Source organism: Pelecanus crispus, chromosome 21, assembly GCF_030463565.1.
Source record: "Pelecanus crispus isolate bPelCri1 chromosome 21, bPelCri1.pri, whole genome shotgun sequence".
NCBI lineage: Eukaryota > Metazoa > Chordata > Aves > Pelecaniformes > Pelecanidae > Pelecanus > Pelecanus crispus.
Window position 1 is genome coordinate 5,937,996 of NC_134663.1, and position 18,820 is coordinate 5,956,815.

At 45.1% G+C, this 18,820-nt stretch overlaps 1 protein-coding gene across 4 annotated transcripts in view; it reads right to left on the minus strand.

The window, feature by feature from the left end:
- Positions 1 to 1,785: 1,785 nt before the first annotated feature.
- The window catches only part of AAK1 (AP2 associated kinase 1), an 80,028-nt gene continuing 62,993 nt past the window's right edge, over positions 1,786 to 18,820 (minus strand). For 2 of the 4 annotated variants that reach the window (XM_075723925.1, XM_075723923.1), the window contains exon 16: positions 1,786 to 3,037. In XM_075723925.1, coding sequence (XP_075580040.1) covers positions 1,881 to 3,037 — 1,157 coding nt within the window. In that variant the 3' untranslated portion in view covers positions 1,786 to 1,880. Of the gene's footprint in view, positions 3,038 to 11,401; positions 11,497 to 13,093; positions 13,206 to 16,598; positions 16,709 to 17,479; positions 17,582 to 18,820 lie in introns of those variants that run through there. The other 2 variants (XM_075723926.1, XM_075723927.1) reach the window with 2 other exon arrangements.

The following is an 18,820-nucleotide window of genomic DNA, read 5'->3' on the forward strand; positions in this document are numbered from 1 at the left end:
TACCCACTGCTCCACCAATTCCCCTGCAAACACCCAGCGACCTCAAAGCCACTCGTGGGAGACCCCAAACGCAAAATACATCCTCTACCCTCAGCGCAAGGCTCCAGCTCACAGGATAATGAACAAACTCCCATGGGAAATGGCCACCGCAAGGCTTTGTAGAGACTTAGCCAGATGCTACGGGAGTCAATAGGGATGTTTTTCCATAGATGTTAAGTCTTTAAAAACAAAACCACCAGAATTTTTTTCTTGGGCGACATTCTGCAGCACCAACACCCGCTAGGAGGAAGGATTACTGCATCGCAAAGATTCATCAGCGACTGGGAGCCCAAAGAGTCCCTATAACTGGATATTTTGGGAGCCCAAAGAGTCCCTATAACTGGATATTTTGAAAGCCAGTCCATATGTACAAGTAGCCTTTGTGAGCCAGAAATAGCAGACCCAAGACAACTTATGCCACCAGGCATTTTGCAAAATAAAGATGGGAGGTTTCACCCTCATCTCTGTCTTACATTACTGAAAAGAGAGGGGAGCAAAGTCTACTTTGTTTCTGCCCAGCTGCCAGCCCAGGGGACTTCTCCTCCAAACGCTGCATTAGGATTCACTACATCAGTGACTCAACAAGCAGTAAGAAGTTGTCTTTCTCTTTGGGAATACGGTAGAAAGCACAATATTTCGGAAGTAGAGCAAACGTTACCAAAGGAGTGTGAATGGATTTTTTTTTTTTTTTTTAGATTCATCCTTAATCAACAGGAAAACAAGAGGCAGAATTTACAAATATAGAGTCAAGTCCTCTGCTAGTATAAATCACTCTAACCGGATTGCAGCGAATGCTGAATTACGCCAAATGAGGTATGTAGATCAGGACATCTATCGAGCTGTTTGCATAACACGTTTTTCCATAAGGCGTATTTTTAATACTGTAAAAATGCACGGCTCTCTCCTTCACAACACCATAAGCAAATTTCCGGGTCCTACACTTTGGCATAAACCAGACAGGAAATACACGTGTAAAACCGAGAGCTTCGCCTGATCATTCCGTTTTCCAAACAGCAGCAACAGTAACAGCCTGACATCGCTTTGCTGAAGTTCAGGCATCGGAGAGTTTGCAAGACAAGCGACTGTAGGCACTGCGAGTCCTTCCACCGCCGCCGCCAGGCTCCGGCGCAGGACCCGGGCAGAAGCACCTGCACGTCACACACCACAGCGAGCAAAGAAATGCTGCAACGTGCAACACCACGGCTCTGCTCGCATCGGCGCGGCACAAACCTGGTGCCAGGCACAGCCTGCGCGGCTCTCACTCGGTGTGCACACAACCTACGAACGTGCACAACAGAACCGCTCCGGAGCCACGGCTGCCAGGTTTGCCATCGCTGCCAAGCAGCAGGAATATACAGCCTCGCTCTCTTCTGCAAGCCCCCGCTGACAGGAAAGAAGTCGCAGTAACCCTTTAACCGGTGAAATCACTTCCTTGCCAGAGCACTAGCAAGTCCCGCTTGACTTGCTCTGTAATTAATAAACCTTTTCGTTCATCTTATAATGCATTTCCCCAGCCAGGACCAGAAAATACAGAATATTACTGGTTTGGAAAAGCATCTAAAAAATAAATGGGGGGTGGGGTGGGGGTAAGACAGTGAGAGGAGGAAGGTAAGAAGCAACTAAAAAGGATATGAAGATCCTGAGAGCCAGGCATTCAGACTAACTAACATAACTTAAAATGGTTCAACTATATATCACTGCAAATAGAGTTCCGACCAAAAAAAAATAATTATTTTTTATATATATATATATATATTGCTATGTCATTCATTTCAACTAAGAGGTTCAAGGTCCTGTGAGAGGTGGTCCTACGGGAAGCACGCGTCCCAGCTCACAGCGGTTTAAGGCTTTTGCTTTCCCGCTTTGGAAGGAAAGGGTGCTGAAGCAAACGGATCCCCGGCGGGCAGCTCTGTAGTCCTGGAAGACAGAGGGGCAACAGAGACAGATCCTGCTATCGCCTGTCTGTTGGTCTGAGAAACCACTTTGTAAGCAGCTATGGGCTTGACTTCGAGACCCTGCCCATCTTCTGGACTGTAGTGACGGGAATATTTTGACAGGGATTGCGGACGGAAAGGCTTGTTGACCACGGAGCCCAGCACGGCTTCCTGGGGCAGCGCGTGTCCTCCTTGGCTCCTCTCGCTGGGCACGCCACCCTGCTCTTGCAGCACGCCTTTAGAAGGGATGTTTTCCTGGGTCTCCACGGCTCTTACGGAAGAGGGATGAAGACTGGTTGGCTGAGTAAACCCGGCAGAGGGATACTGAGATCTCGCCGAGGCCGCGGACCCACGCGTTGCCGAATCCAGGCTTGGGAACATCGGGTTAGCTCTGTGTTGGACATCGCTTCCTTGACTTAGGAAACCAGGTGCTGTGAACGGTTCCTTAGACATGCTATGGGAAGTCAACTCTTCCATGCTTTTCTTTTTAGTGAAAGGGGCTCTCAGAAATACATCTGCTTCTTCTGGATGTCTAAGAGCCACGTTGCCCTTGCAGACAAAAGGAGCTTTGGTAAAGACATCCACCTCATCAGGCACTTTTCTCGAGCTTCGGAAAGGAGCCGTGGCAAAAACATCCGGTTCATTAAAAACCTCCCCGGTGTGCGACTGGAAGGCAGGGAACAGCAACTCCCCTGCTCTAGTCTGGGAAGACTGGGAGTGGGGATCTTTGGTGGCCTCATGTCTTTCCCTGGGTGCAGACTGCAGGAACCCTGTGCGCAACTTGTAGGTTTCCTCCTCCTCTTCCGAATCCATCAGTAAAGGCCTGGACCCGCTACAATCCAAAATATCTCCTTCATGGTCTGTCCCCTCTCCTTCGCTGCTGTAGAAGGAGCTGTTGCTTGAAGGACCATCTCTTGTTAAGTAGTCCAGCTCTGAGTTGTGCTGTGTTTTCACCTCCAGTATCTCAGACTGGCCCTTGTACAGAGCAAGTCCATCACTGCCAGAAGGTCCTTTACAGCGTTCAAGAGCTCCAACTGGGAATAGGGCCGGATCCCTCTGCAGACCTAAAAACGCAAGAGAAGAGTATTACTCAACAAGCTCCACCTGCTTAGTCATAAATAAGAATGAAAGGTACTTATTACACAAGAAATGTCATGCCATTCAGATTTAAACCACCATCACGCATGGAAAATGGGACGGAGAGGGAGGGCAAATGAAAGAAAATAAAAATGCCAGGGAAGGTATTTATGACACACAGACTGACACACAACTCGACGCTGCCTCACAGCTCGGGGACACCACAGGTACCAGTTTTCAGAAAGAGATGGAAGATGTTTGACACACAAACGGGCACACCCAGCACTCTCAGCACCATTCCACAAGGTTTCCTCCGCCACCCACGACGACCACCACCATCAGAGAGGTTTTCACTTCGTAACACTGCTGCCTGGAGTGAGGCTCCAGCAAACAGACAATTTTTGTCACTTCATTCTGCACCGTTGCTTATTGACTGCCTTACAAGCAGACACATAGCTTGGCATAGCCTCTATTTCTGTGAGCCGTCCCACGGATACGTGGAGTTACACTCGGGCACATAAAATACACAGGGATGCCCTACAGTCTGCTAAAATAACATACACATTTCAAAGAATGAAGGCCAGCCTATAGCTTTTAACGAATCCTGGTAACTATAACAGCATTATTTTAAACCACTGCAAGACAAATGATTTTAAACAATCCATACCATGACTTCAAATCAAGTATCTAACAGAACTATAACGATCTGGCTTGCTTCTGCGTTAGCGTAACAAGACAGCGCAGGGAGAGGCTTGCTGTTCTGCTCTTCTCCGGTTACAAGAGCCCAGGATGGGGTTGGGTTTGCCTTACGACTCACACAGACAGAACAGAAGATATCTTACCTTCAAAGAACTATTGGCAGGTTAGGAGTATGTCATTGGACTCATGTTAGCAAGAGGATAGGAAAAAGGCACATGAAAACTAAGCAGTATGAATTGCAGGAAGAACGAGGAGGGCGAGGAGGTTGTTTGGTATCCACCGACCGATGGACAAGCGAGGCACTAACCAACCCACCCTGCTGTGACAAAATAGCATCACGGCGTCCAAACTCTGCCCAAGGTAATCCGTCACGCTTGCACCCCCAGCGCAGCCCGCAAGGCACCGTTTCCGGATCAAGTCCGTAGACGTATGCACTTAACACATTCCCAGTCACTTCTCACAATTAAAGACACAGTAGTCGTTCATTGGGCATCAAAATTGGTATTTATTGGGAAACTATTCACTTAGATACATTACACTGCTAAATAAAGACAGTGTAGATATGTCAACATTTTATAAGTTACTCTACAAAAATACTATCTGTCTTTCCTGAAGCCTGTGTTGTCAGCAATGGTTTAACCTTAGATGCTAATCTCAGATTACAGGAACGGTACGTCTGCGGTGGTGGTTTCCTCCAGGAGGCTGGCTATCTATTTACCAGGTATTATTGTGAGGTTTTGAGAATACAGGCTGAAGCAGAGCAAGACCAGCTGTCACATCGCACAAACGCCTCTGTATTGCCCAGTCCTCACTGACATACGGCGTACAGGAAAACAAGGAAAGGAAAAAGGCATTTATCATGGTGAACATTATGCCAATGCAAACCAATGACCCACTTCTCACAAGAACAGCGCAAACAAGTCATCTGAGCAGAATTTTCCTTTTAGTTACTTGTGTTAGCAGGTGTCTATGTTCATGCGAGCGATGACATTTAGGACAGAGTAAGAGAAGGGTTGGCAGGATAGAGACTCCTTTGCTTAGGACAGGAGCAGCATGCGTCTCTGAACTTGGAGGCACTGTATGATAGGCAGAATGCTCTATTTGCAGAAAAAACGACTTTTTCCAATGCTGTCTTGCTCTCTCTGCCCATCATAAGTGAGAAGGGCACCGAATGCTTGGAAGCAGTTTTCTCCCTTGCTAAGGCCAGTACGGAAGTTGCGGATTACCCTGGGAGCTAAAAATGAAGCGATGCTTAGGTAAGAACTCATTCTGGCCTTCAGTTAGGCGCTGCTTTCACTCAAAGCTGCTAGGCAATACAGCAAGAAGGGAAGGGCCCTCACAATGTGAAAACAACAAAAATGGGCACAGCCATACTAAAACACAGTGGGTTACCTGAGAAGTTTGGGGATTTATTGACAAGGCAGGAGCACCATCTACACTCCCACGTTCTATTTTCTGCTGTTGAAGGGGGAAGACCTGGCTTCCAGACACCATCCCACAGTGACTGATCTCAGGCACCTTTTCTTTCCCATGTTCTTGGGTTCCCTCAGTTTGTTTCCTTTGGCAGAAAGCAAAGGGACAGTCCCAGAAGGAGCTATGGCAGCATCACTGCAACAAGGAAGACAACATCGTGCCAGCATTTTACTTCAGCTAACAGCTGGCTATATGTCTAACTAGCCAGTGGCTTAGACATCTCCTCTCACAGTTGTTAATCTCATATGTTAAAGGCCTGAGCCACGTTTAGACACTGAAATGTGCAGTAAAACCAAAAAAACCCAAACCCCTTTGTGTCAAGGTCAGGTTAGAGCTAACAAGTCAAGGTCAGCGCATTCGCATAAGCAGCCATAGCTACAGGCTTTGCAAACGAACGTTTCAGAGGCGCATGCTCCATAACTTTTAGGACGACAGAGAATTTAAGTTAGCCAGCGCTGATGGATGCTTCAGCAGGTCTGAGATCAGAGACCTGCGAGACTGAAGTGCTCGAGGGACCGTTTCACACGAAAAGGCGTGGCAGGTTTGTTCCGTGTTACCGTAAAGGAGAGAAAGGGTCGCTCCACGAGCTGGTCACAGCATGAGGGTAAAGGACAAATCGCATGAAACTAAGACAGTGCCTTTTTGTTTGAAGCCCTGCCCCTTCTCTGCAATGACTTGGCTCCCATTCACACTAAGGGCGCGCTGCGCAAGAGGCTTGAAAAGATGCAGGCAGATGGTTTGCTTGAATCAACACACAAAGCACCCGCAAGCCCCCGTGCAAAAAGAGACGCCTCTTTTGCAAAGGCAGCGTTTCCTAACATCTGCCTGTGCCAAGAGGGACCCCGTCAATGGGCAGCTGCCTTTTTGTGCCCTCCTCCTCCGGACTCCCGAGATCTGTGCTGCTTCATGGGGAAGCATCCCTTGCGTTTTCAATTAACGCTCAGGTTTTAACACACACACACACACACACTCCTAACAGCTGCAAGCTTTACAGCATAACATCTTTACAGAAGCTTGAGTTTAGAGATAAGGTTTCTCTCTACCCCTGTACGACATTTGTGTATTTTTTATTCCAGGGTCAGATATACGTACTAAAGAAACAACTCCTAAACTATACTCAGGCTCCCTTTCTGCAGGGAGGAACTTAGCAATAAAAACTTATCACTTGGAACTCCAGGAATACACCCTGCATGTATTCAGATAGCAACCTGAAGGAAAGCCTGTTTACCCCCGAGTTACGGCACTGACACATGGAGATCCCCCATCTTTTAAGGAAAACTGTGCACTGAAGCGGCAAAGTACCAAAATAGTACTGACAGGAAAGCTATAAAAGATTTGTTCTCCCTATTACAGGGGGCTGCAAGGAGGCAGAGCAGTCACCAAAATGATGATCTCACTTCTGGAGCAGAGCCCAAGCCAAGACAGTCAGGGCAGACAGAGGCATTCCTAGAGTCCAAAGCTACCCTTCCACTGCATAACTCTCCTGATTTCATCAAGCCAAAGTCAGGAAGGCCTCAACATATGGTAACAGGTAGCTAAAAATCAGCACAATTACTAGTACACAACCAGTTTGGCATTTAAAAAGGGTCAAAAGACTTCTCATTCCTTTGTTCTTGAAAGGGTGGAGTGTTTCCTTGTATTCCAATTCCTCGAAGCAATACCATTAAACAACAGTACAGAACTACCCCCATACAGTGCCTTCAGTGAGGAGGTGCCGAAGCAGAACACCAAAGGTCAGCATCACTGTCATGATGTCAATGCACAACAGTCTGGACAGCAGAATTAAGCATTTCTGCCCAAAGTCACTGCACAGTGGCAGATCTGGGAGCAGATCTAGGGTTCTTCGGTTCCAGAGGATAAGGAACTTAATGTTCTAGTTCTGGCACACTTGTACAGTCATTTGCACCGTGCGAAGTGAGACAGGGCAGGTGTTAAACACACCAACCCCACACCCACGTTGCAGCAGTTTACGAACAAGACTGACCAACTGGAGACTAACAGCATCCTTTGGTTTTCCCCTCAGTTGCACTGTGCACGAGCCAAGTGGTAACGTATGCAAGTCATTTTTAAGATGCAATCTGTGACCATCTAAGAAAAACATAAGGCGAGTTTCTAGGGGTTACACTACTCCCTTCCGTGCAGGGCAGGAACACAAATCTCTCCCATCAGTAACGTCCTTAAAACCCATCAGTAACATCCTTAAAACCACCCCAGCCAAGCAACCCACCCTTCCTCCCAAGGAATGATGAGATCCGATGCTGCGCGTGGAGTCCGCGCTCCTGTGCGTAGGCACGGCTGTCCCCAGAGCACAGCTTCTTCCAGTTACAGAAATAGACTACACAGAAACAAAAAATAAATACAAAGAAAAGCTTTTTTTTCCCTCCCCAAGTCTACGTTTCCTGCTGGAGTGGTGCTGTTTTAATGTGCAGTGCCCACACACCTCAAAGAGAAGTCACGGGAACTCGTCTCGCCTGACTGCTGGTGACCGAGGTGGCCGATAAGCCTCAGAGCACTCCCCCACGCTACGTTCGTGCTTCCCCCACATCCATGCCAGCTGCTCCCCAACCCTGATGGATTCCTGTGAGAGTTCTTGAACTAGAAAACGTATTGGCTAAAAAGAAAATCATTTACTCCATACAGACACGCACACACTTCAGATGCTACTGCAGCACGCTATGTGCTTGATGACATTTTCTGTAGTCAGAGGCCCACATGCTCCACATTTTATGTTTGCTTGGATACCCCAAAACTTGCCGAACTCTGTCTTTAGTCTGAATCACATCTGAACTTTCATAGTAATAATTTTTTTTTTTAAATCAATTTTTAAACAAGGTGGTTTTGGAAAGTCACTGGAGGCAATACCCTGCGAGCTTTCAGGCTGAGGAATCCCATCATCATTCATTTACAAGAAGCTCCCGCTAAAAATAATTTTGCTTTACGCAGAGATTCACTCAAGCTGACATTCGCTTGTGGTAAACGGGCTGTTAGAGGATGCAGAAGGTCTGCCACAAAGCCACCAGTGCTAAGATTCTTCCACCCATCTCCCAGACTTCTCCAGCAGGTTGCACAGTGCCTGCAGCCCTGGCCAAGTCCTTCGTACTTGGCCAAATCCCCAGGAACCCTGTGAACACTTGGACAGCCAAAATTCAGGAAGCCACAGCACCTTCCGGTTTTGGGACAGATGCTCCCAACACAGTTTATATTGTCAGATACAATACAAATTTGCTGCTCTCCAAATTGCGGGTGCAACACTTGTGCTCATCGGGTTAAAAGATGAGCTGGGGAGATTTCCACAGGCAGGGGCAGTTCAAAACCTAAACCCCCTCGGAGTAAGCAAGAACCAACACCTAATTTCCAGCTGTTCCTTTGAACATCTTGCCACCCCAAAACCAGAGTTTATTCTTGCATCCAAAGCACAACCTTGACTTGAAAGGAAATTGCTCTGTGTACTGTGGTTGCATCTGTAGTATCCTATCAGGAGGGTTCATCAAAATAGTTAATGCTGAAAACACTACTACAAGCTCCAGGCTGTTAGGGCAGAAAGGCTCCTCTGTCACCCCGACGTGAATGAACGGCACATGCCGGGCAGAGAGGAGAATCACTCTACTGCGATTTTGCCGACTGTAGGCTTGTATTCTCTTACTTAACAACACCTGACCCTACGACCCTTAAGAAGGGACAGAAAGATCTCCCATGGCTTCCAACAAGGCTCCAACCACAGCTCTAAGGAAGAATCAGTCTTACGCCATTTTGGGAATGCTGGGTACCAAACTTCTCCCATGCGGACACTGGATGAAAGTTCGGTTTGTTCCTTCACAGCAGCAGCTTCCACACAAACTCCGCAACTTTTGAGCGGCATACCAACACTAACCTAACGCCTGTAGGACAGTCACATTTTTGAGAGCTTAAAATTCATCCCAAATATCCACCCATTTCATCTCTCTCGCATTTTCCATTCATTCCGCAAATAAGTGGCAAGTATTTTCTGATGAAGGAGGTCTAGATAATAGACATCTCTAAAAATGTATGCTTCCATTGTATCGTATTTCCCACCCAGAACCACGAATAGCTACTTGAAAAAGCAATAAAATAAACATTCACATCTGCTTATTTAATAGCATTATTAACAACCCAGTGCATTTATAATTTTTTCCAGAACCCTTGAACAAGCGCCATTAGATTTAAAATCTTAAACATTCTTTAAAAGTACTTTAATTCACTTTGTTTCTAATATACAGTAGATGGTTACTTTTTAAAATCCATTCTCTTTTCATATAATCTCAGTATCTGACTATACAATAACTTTCTATCTATAGCGTCTTCATGTTTTCCAGTCCAGCTTGCCTGTGCTTTAGGAATATAAAACAAAAAAATAATAAAGTTCTATCCACAATTTTACTAAGGTCATTTCCATAGTTCTCATGTAAAGCTTCTCTTGGAAAGTGCAGTATACACATGTAATGATACAACACACTTAAGCAATACTTTTATTATTAAGTGTAGGTTTTAAAAGAAGAGTAATGTAGAGCAGACACAATCGATGGTAGTTCTATTTACAGAATTTGTTAAACTAAGTGTTGGGGTGGGGGAATAGCGGAGAGACCGGAGATAGGAAAGGAGTAGTCACGAACTTTGATTTCTTTCCTTCTTAGCGAGAGGGCAGTACATACATATTTCAGTCGTTCATACTTCCGCACATGGGAAACTGCACTTTTACTAATACAGCTACATACACATACACAAGGTTAGCAGTAAGCTATTAATTATTCCACTACAGAGGAAGAGTCCTTCTGTTCAGAAAGAGCTTTCAAATACAAGATAGAAATTCCGGACTTCATGACCATAAGCCAATGAAAACAAGTTTAGCGTATCCAGCTAGTTGACAAACTAAGCATGTGAAGGGGAAAAGAAAAGGTAAAACCCATCAAGTTGTAGCAGCACTTACTTCAAACCATCCGAACCAAGTGCATGCTTGTTCCACAAAGACTGAAGAGTGGAATAAAGTCCACAGTAATCTTTGTCTACTGAAACAAATGGTTCCATACTTAACTGGTTTGCACTATATGCAGTTACAAGAGAAAACGGGGAACCCAGAACAGATACCAGATGCTTGACTAAAACCAGGATTAAAAATAGACAAACAACCGTAGGACAATTTGTTTCATACACAATTTACAGTAGGTCGGGGGGATTTTCTTTTTTTCCAGTCAAACACAGAAAAGAAGTCACAGAAAAATACATCTGCTGCTGCCACAATGCCCTTTTCATCCAAAAAAGGTCAACAAAATGCTAGTCACAGCCATACTCACATGTATTTGGTTCAAAACCTTGTTATATTTCACTTAGGGTCATTTTTGCAGCTTTAAACAATCTGTTTTGTTTTTTTCTTGTTTCTTTTCTTTTTTTTTTTCTTTTTTTCTTTTTTTTCCCCTCCCCCAAGGAAGCGCCGTTCATTCACAAGCAGGATTGTTAAACAGCAAACCATTAGCTGGGGGCAGTCTGGAAAACTCTCTTCATATGCACCATCACCAGAGGTACTAGGCAAGACTACTTCAGAGGAATTCGGTGCTTTCTCCTCCTCTGAAGCACATACTGGCAATTTAGAAACATCAGCTCTCCTAGCCTGCGTTCTGCAGGAGAGGGACGTCCCTACCGATTTCACCTGTCCCCTTCCTCCTGCCCATTCGTCAGAAAACAGGAACAAAACAAAAACCAAACCCAAAAACACAAACGCAAAGATTCAAACACAGTTGTTCACGCACTACTCTAAGGAGAAAGGAGTCTGTTGTACGCAGGGATCATACGTCAGCTACGATTATCTAATTCATTTACAGTTAGGCTTTCCATGGTGCTATGTGTACATCTCAGCAGGGCGGCTAAGGACGGTGCTCCCTTTAGACATAGGCTAGCAAAGACAGGTGCAGAAGGAACCACAACGGGTTTTTTACCAGCTTTAGAGAGGACAACCTGGAGAACTGAGACAGAATCTTTCCCAGGGCATGGGAAGACAGGGAGAAAGGTGGGTGACTGTCTCCTGTTGGCAGATTTGTTTTTCTTTTAATTAAGGGGGGAGTTGGGGGGGGAAGCCCAAAAAGAACCACAACTGAAGGTAACTCTTCTGGAAATGAAAACAGAGGATTAGGTACGTTACAGAAACTGCGTCTGCTACTGTGTCACTGCTACAGGTCTATGAGCTGATCCACCAGCAGTAAAGACCTGGCTATGTTGGGAAGACTGGACTCAGAGCTTCCACTGTTGTTTCTAGAATGCCCACCTGAAAGTGTGAGAGATAGGAATTCAGTATTGAACAGGACACACACACACGACAGTTTCAGATGTTCAAGAGCAAGCAAGCAAGGAAAAAAGTCAAAGCAAAACAGAAAATTTGCTCAAGCTCTTCTCATTACTTGCATCACGATAGCAACAACATCCCCCTGCTTGCTCTTCCACCCTCTCCCCACCCCCCAAGCCTAGCTCGCTAGACTTGCATGGAAAAACATCACAGCAGCAAACAAATCTCTACAAACCATTTCTTTTTCCCAGGCTTTACATCCAAGCTGCAGAAATCTGTCCTTACTAAAGGATCTATACAGCAATTACAAGAACTCCCACAACCTATAGAAAGGACTGTTCAAAGTTTTAAACCTTGAAAATTAGTTGCTGTTTTAAGAGCACCTTTGAGTTGCCAGCTACTTCAAGGAGAGTTGAGCTATCATCTGGCTTCCTATAACTGGTGCTTTGATACTGGAGGAAAGATGCTCCTCTTTATTCAAGGTAGCCTATCTTGGCCCAACTTCGGTAGAAATCTCTGACTTTCAGCAGGAGCAGAGTTTCTAATGTCTGAGAACTTACTCTAATGAGTGTCGGTCTTTAAAAGCTAGCGTTAGATGCAGAGCAGGTGTACAGCACATTCGTGCTATAAACAAAAATGGGAGTTAGGGAAGTCAAAAAAGTTCTACCATCAAACTAAAAAAAAAAAAAAAACCCACAACAAAACCAAAAAAGGGAGCCCTGGAGAATGTTTTTAAGCTTGTGCTAGCATAACAAAAGCTGTAATCAAAACCTTTCAACAGCCTGACTCCAGAGAGACCTATTTGACTGACCAGACTGCAAAACGCTGCCTTACTTCTGTCCCTACAAGAGCTACAAAATGCAGCACTATTATTTCTTCTAAGGAAACAGTGCTGCTTCTTAGACTTTACCCTACATAAGACTGAAACTGTTTGCAGAAAGATTGACGTTAATGTGATCTAGATGACAGGAATGCTATAAAAGGAGGAACTTTCCAGTCTCTGTCTTAAGGACTCTGACTGCTCAAAGCTCTTCAAAGGAGGTGGGTACCGTCTACCAAACATCTCGCACTCAGTTCCCACAAGCACCTTTGAAAGACATCAGTCAGAAGTGAAAAAACTCAACTTTCAGCTGGAGTTTGAGTTATAAAGGATTATCCTCGTCTCCCTTTCTTGTCCCTCACGCCAAGTTCACTTAGAAGTCAAAGGACCTCCTCCCATTGGCTTGAACAGTAAATAAGAACGTCAGAGAACGCAGCTCTCCATTGCACTTTAGCCACAGAGGTATGTGTGTGCCCTGCCTGGCAGACTGGTAGGAATTACTTCATGGGGCCTAAAGATGCTTGCACATCTATTATCTTTTTGGATATGCAACCTTCTCACAAACAGAGAACCTAGAGAAATTTCAAGGCCAATGTAAAGCAGAGAAAGACTAAGCTCACTAAATATTACAATGATAGTATCTTACAGTTTACTATTTGAATTACTTCACATGTGCTGCAGCACCACTGCCCCAGAACTCATTTATGTTCTTTGTTTTCCTTCCTTCCTTCCCTTTTTCACCCCCACATCCTGGCTTACCTTGTGAATTTTTGGATATCAACACTGGAATTGGGTCAAACTCATCTTCTGTCACTTTTTCAGAGCCCTCAGGAGCATCAAAGCCTGCTATCAGGTTAGTATCTTCTGCAGCATAAAGGAGAAACAGCAAAAAGGAAAAGAGGCAAAGATAGCAGAGAAGGCTGGTTAGAATTGCTAAAAAGTGTTAGAACATCTTTATGTTTTCAGAGACAGGGTTTAGAAGCAGGAGTTTCATTTAAATGGTGAAATAAAGTTGGTAAGTCTTTGGTAAGGAAGGTAAAGAAGTAAGAGAGCCAATTAAATACAAGAGTGGAGGGGGGAAAAAAAACAAACCAAAAAAGCAAGCCAAGTCATGAGAACCAAAATAAAATTTGGCCAATCTGAAGGCTTAACAATTGGCATAGTTTAAAGCTGTGGTAAAAGCCTGGGGCTTAAGCTCCCAAAGATTGAAGGTATTCTTTGTCATCAGCCAGTGGCTGTCAGATATTAGTACAGTTTGAGAGAGCAATCTGGCTCGCCAGGTACCAGCTCTCATGCACAGGGAGGGCTCGCGGGGCGTGGGGAGGGATGGGACTGACCCACACCAAACCAAAAAAAAACCCACAGAAGACAATCCAGTCACCTATGTGAGACAAAGCCCCTGAGCCTCCACCTACAGTGATAAAACAAGAAGTGCCGTATGAAGTCAGATTTCCAAGGAGTTTAAATGCCTGAAGACATAACTAGATACAGAGATATATATTTCTTTAAAGGCCCCTAGAGCAGTTCTGGCACATAATTCCATTGATTTCAAACCATGTCAACTGCAGTTAGACTCTTGGTGGGAGGCACTTTCTACAATATCCACAGTAGATGAGACATTTATCTGCCTTATCAGGCAATTACATACCTTTAGGGACTTACACACTCTCGCTGTGCATCACTACTTGTTACTGTAGATACCTAAAATACCTTCCAAACTCTGGTTCTCAATTACTAGCTGAAATATTTCTGAAAGCCTAGCAAGGACATGTACAAGTCAATGGTTTCCAAGGAACAGGAACATTCCTGTGACTCCTATCAAGAATAAATCTTTACCTAAAGCTGACAAATATGCTAACAGGTTTCGGATGAGATGATGCAAGAAACCACTTGTAGAAATACACTGTCCTCTGGAGGAAAAAACCCATAAATCTTACAGGAGACTAGCCTGTAAAGTGTCAAAAAACACAAAGACGTTTCACCTTAATGGAAAGTCTCATCTTGTCATCACTCTGTCTCTGGAGTTACTTCTTTGTGGCTCTTCCCAACCTTCCTGGGAGTCTTTGCAAGCATCCTATTTCCATTTCACTTCATTTACACATACAGCTGCTCATAGCTCTGGAGATCGCTGGACAAGAAGCTACTGAAGGAGCACTACTCAATTATAGACTAGCTTTGCTAAGGAGAGGGAAAGGCTGGCGAGTGTCCCTGTTTGGGCAAAACTCCTTCAAAAGTGTTTGAGCTTGCCTTAGTGACTGTATATCACCATAAGCAGAAAAACACTCCCCTCTCACATACATGCAGCTTGGTGCTGTATTCAGCAAATGCAAATTAAGGAATCCTGAAGGCAAAGCAAAAAAATTCAGCGGCCAGAAAACAGCCTAGTAAAGCACAAAGGAAAGGATGCTATGGCACGGTTGGAGCATCAGTCCATGCCCAGACCATGGCTGCTTTTCCAGGTCTCCTGGTCCCACTGCTAACTTGCAGCATTGCAGTTCCGCAGGCTGATTATACCACGGACAGCAGCATCTGCCCCACACGTGCTTTACATCACCAAAGCCAGGATTGGATAAACAAAGTAAAAAAAGATTGAGACAGATGTACAGTTAATGACCACACCCAGAGCTATAAAAGCAGAGTCTGAAAAGAAACCACAAGTGAGTTTTGGAAGATTTGCATGTTTTGCCCCTCACTTTCCTCATCAAATGTGAGCCTTTCTCATCCCAGAGGGAACAGCAGGGCAGCCTGGGAGAAGTCATACAGGAATCTGTTAATTCATTTTCTCATTAAGTCACACCAACAATGTTTTGTCTTTGCTACGTTCCAGACATGGAGTAATAACTGCTCGACATACATTTCAAGCCATTTACTCAAAATAAAGTGGCATGGAAGTGTATTATAGCAATGAGCAATTGGAACAACGCTTGTTTAAACCCAAAAGCTCTATGAAAAACACAAACTCATTTTGAAGTGCCATCAAGTGTAAAAATTGATTACAGACTGGTTTTACAGTGATTCCTCTGAGAACAGACCATTTTCTGTTGCTATAGGGATACTTACCAAACGAGCTAAGCAAAACCCATCACCAAGGGGCACCCACTAGTTGTGAGCATTTGTGCTCTAGGTCTCTCTTTTCAAGGCAACAAATAGCACAGGAGTCCTGGTCTTCCCTCCCACCCGGCTGGGTGCGTATTACCCAATATTCACTACAAGCTTGGCTTACGCGAGAGTCATCCGCTAACGTCTGGCGTTGCCCCCAAGGGACACACTCACTCTTCACAGCTGCTTTAGCAGTGCCAGAACAGAGCAGGAAGAGTTCACTGTGCAAGTCGCACTCCCCGCTCTTCAAACTCTCCCAGCGCCGCTGCTCCAGCCACACTGCATGGAGAGGGCCCAGATTTCACCTGGATGCTCCGCAGCTTGTGGGGGGAAGCCATCTGAGTTAGGACCCAGCTTCCCAGAGTCTTCTACTCTTGCTTTTTAGTGGAAAGAGAACAGAACTCTGATCGCTGCGCAGTATTTCCACAATTCCACTCAAGCTCAAATACTGAGGTACTGCAAGGGCTGATCTGCAGCTCTTAGGACTTACCACACGTGGTCTACTTCTCTTCTGCAGCTCTGCTTTTTTGTGTTACTATGAAACTCTTCCATTTTTCGGTTGGATATGGCACTCAGACTTTCATTCATATTTGCTGTGACACTGCAGTTTGACTCAAGAACCTACTTCTGATAACGCTTGAAAAGGAAAACATTCTCCAGATCTGAAAGAGCTCGGTCACATGCTACGGACACTAACTCTGACAAACAAAAAAAAATTCCTTTCATTTCAAAAACCCGTGACACCAGTACAGACAATCGTCAGGCTCCCTTCCAGAATTAATAATGCAGCATAAATCCCATGTGCAAAAAGCAAAAGCAGAGTGCATTCACTTACAAACCTGAAGGGTTGCATACAAAAGCCTACCCTTTAAGCCTACTGTATCCCTGTTTCAGGGAAGATGCCACTTGTCTTGACAAACCTTGTCTTTACAGTCAAGCTGAATACTTTAATCTATATTATTCCCTTAGTACTTCAATGTGCAAACCAGGTTTCACCAGCTTGGGAAGAAAACAAAACAACAGCCTGGGGGCAGGGGGGGAAAAACCACCACCAGAACATGGGGCAGAGCATCTCTTCTGTAAACCAGTATCAGCTGCACTTCACGATAGCTAAAGATTGAGTCCCAGGACTGATTAGGTATTAGAGACAAAGCGACAGTTTACCTTTGTGAGGCTGAGCTGCAAAAGCTACAGGAGCAAACTCGTCCAAGAGGTCAGCAGCAGGGTTAGAAAGCAGAGAACAGTCAAGCAGAGAGTCTTCCCCAGTGAGAGAGTCTGAATCCAGGTTAACATCCAAAGGCCGCAAGGTAGCATTAAACAGGACACAAACACTGTTAAGCTCATATTCTCCCATTCCCGTTCCCGTCCGCTTAGGGTGCAAACAGAGCTTTGATGCGAAGCCAGCACAAAAGCTACCATTTTTTGTGATGCAAAAAATTTCCTACGGCTCTGCAACACGTAACACATTCTCTGGGGCTACCTGCCCTCTAAAGCTGAGTATGCAACAACAAAATCCCACACAAGTGACAGGTTAAAGTAGGGGGAGTGACGGGGAGTGTGCAGAGGGAGAGAGATTTGCTGGGACTCTCTGGCAAAACTAATGCACTGGCTGTTTCACAAGAGACTCTCAAAAGATGTTGAGTCCATCTGCTGCAAAGTGGCCAGACACAGTAAGAAAGGGACATGGATTGCTTAGTACCATGCCCAATAGAACAGACACAAAAAAAAAAAAGGAAGGAAAAAGAAATCAGTGACTGCTCCAGATTTCAAAAGCACTTCATCAGAGCAATACTCTGGCACCTACAGATCCGTAACGGCGGGCTGAAGGAATGCTGTACTGTTCTTCACAAGGAGACAAGGAACATTGACCTTCAAGGAGCCATGCAGCATCCACTTACAAGGCACACAAGCAAGCCCAGTTTACACTGGTGGGGAAAACGTCGAGAGACGAGATGCTTATGTTCAAGCGGACAGCGCTCTCCGATTTACAGAGCCCACACCCGTACGGTGCACCCCTGCCCCCCAACACCCCCCTGCCTCACCAACCTGTTCTGTTGGAGGCAACCGACTCGGTCTGTGACACCAGGCGCTGGGGCAGCGGAGCCTCGAGGCCCGGTATGAGACTCTCAACGGCTACGTCAGGTTTTCCTTTCCAAATGTGCAAAATACCAGAGCAGAGAAGAAGCCAGAGGTTAGTTTGCAAGACACAACATAAGTAGGAACTAAGGAAGCAGTTGTCTGAATCCTGTAGTGACCCTTTCATACGTCAGCTATGCCAGCCGCTACAAGAGGCTGCAGTTAGAGCGAGGTTAATTTAATCACAAAGACCGTAAAACATTAGCGTTTGTTGGATTTGAGCTTTCCTGTGGTTTTATTTATTTATTTATTTTAATTTGTGCAAGCCCAATTTGAAATATCCAGAGGGTAGAATGGGAGGTTATAACGCCTGCCCTGCAGCTAAGCGGAAGGCCTGGGGCTGGGCAAATAACTACAAGTTTTTGCAAAATCCTTTTCCAGAAAAAGGAAAACACTCACCTTTAAGGAGCCCCCTTGCATTAGAAGTAACAGATCATTAAAATACCTACTGTGAAGCCCGTAGCATATTCCCAGTTAAGCTTGTAAAAAGCAAAGACATGGGATTTTTTTTTTTTCCTCCTCCATTTTGAGTGCCCAGTGGAGCAAAGAGGTGATAAAGTTTTGGAATTCAGTGTCTTATTGGAAACACCGGTCCCCAGCATCATCTAATGTTGATGTCCATTATGTGGATACAAAAGTTGTTTATAAAGGCTGGACAGAAAGATTTGTATTTATAGAAACCATAAAGGGGAGGGGGAGAGGCATGGAAGGTAACTGTCACAGTCATACCAGCCAGGTTTAATGCTCATCTGGGTCTCTTCCTGAAGGACCAGCATCAAGGTAATGACCAAAAAGTTAAATTAAAGAACAAAGATGCACTCAAATGCTAGGATCAGAAATGGTCTAGTTGGTCAACCTAAGAGAGACCAAGGAATATTTTTGTCTGCATAGCAGCGTGTGTCTCGGATTTGCAGGATCGTTATCTAAGAGTATTCAGACAACTGCCAGAAATTGCAAAAGGGAGAAAAAGACAAAGCCTTGCTATTAAGGGGACTCATTTCCTACCTTTCTGTTCAAAACTACAAGGTTGCAACCAGCTAGCCAGGGGACCCTGGCTGGGACCCAAAACCACAAAAGCAGCTGATTGCAACTAATGGCAGCCTGCAATTATTAGTATTTAGTATATTTGGCAAGTGGATCAAAATATGATTCTGCAGCACTCCAAAATCTTTATACTGCCTGGAGCCTGTTGCACCTGGGCTCGTCGCAGCCTAGCACGTTTATTCTCAGCATAAGCCCCAGGTCAAAGGC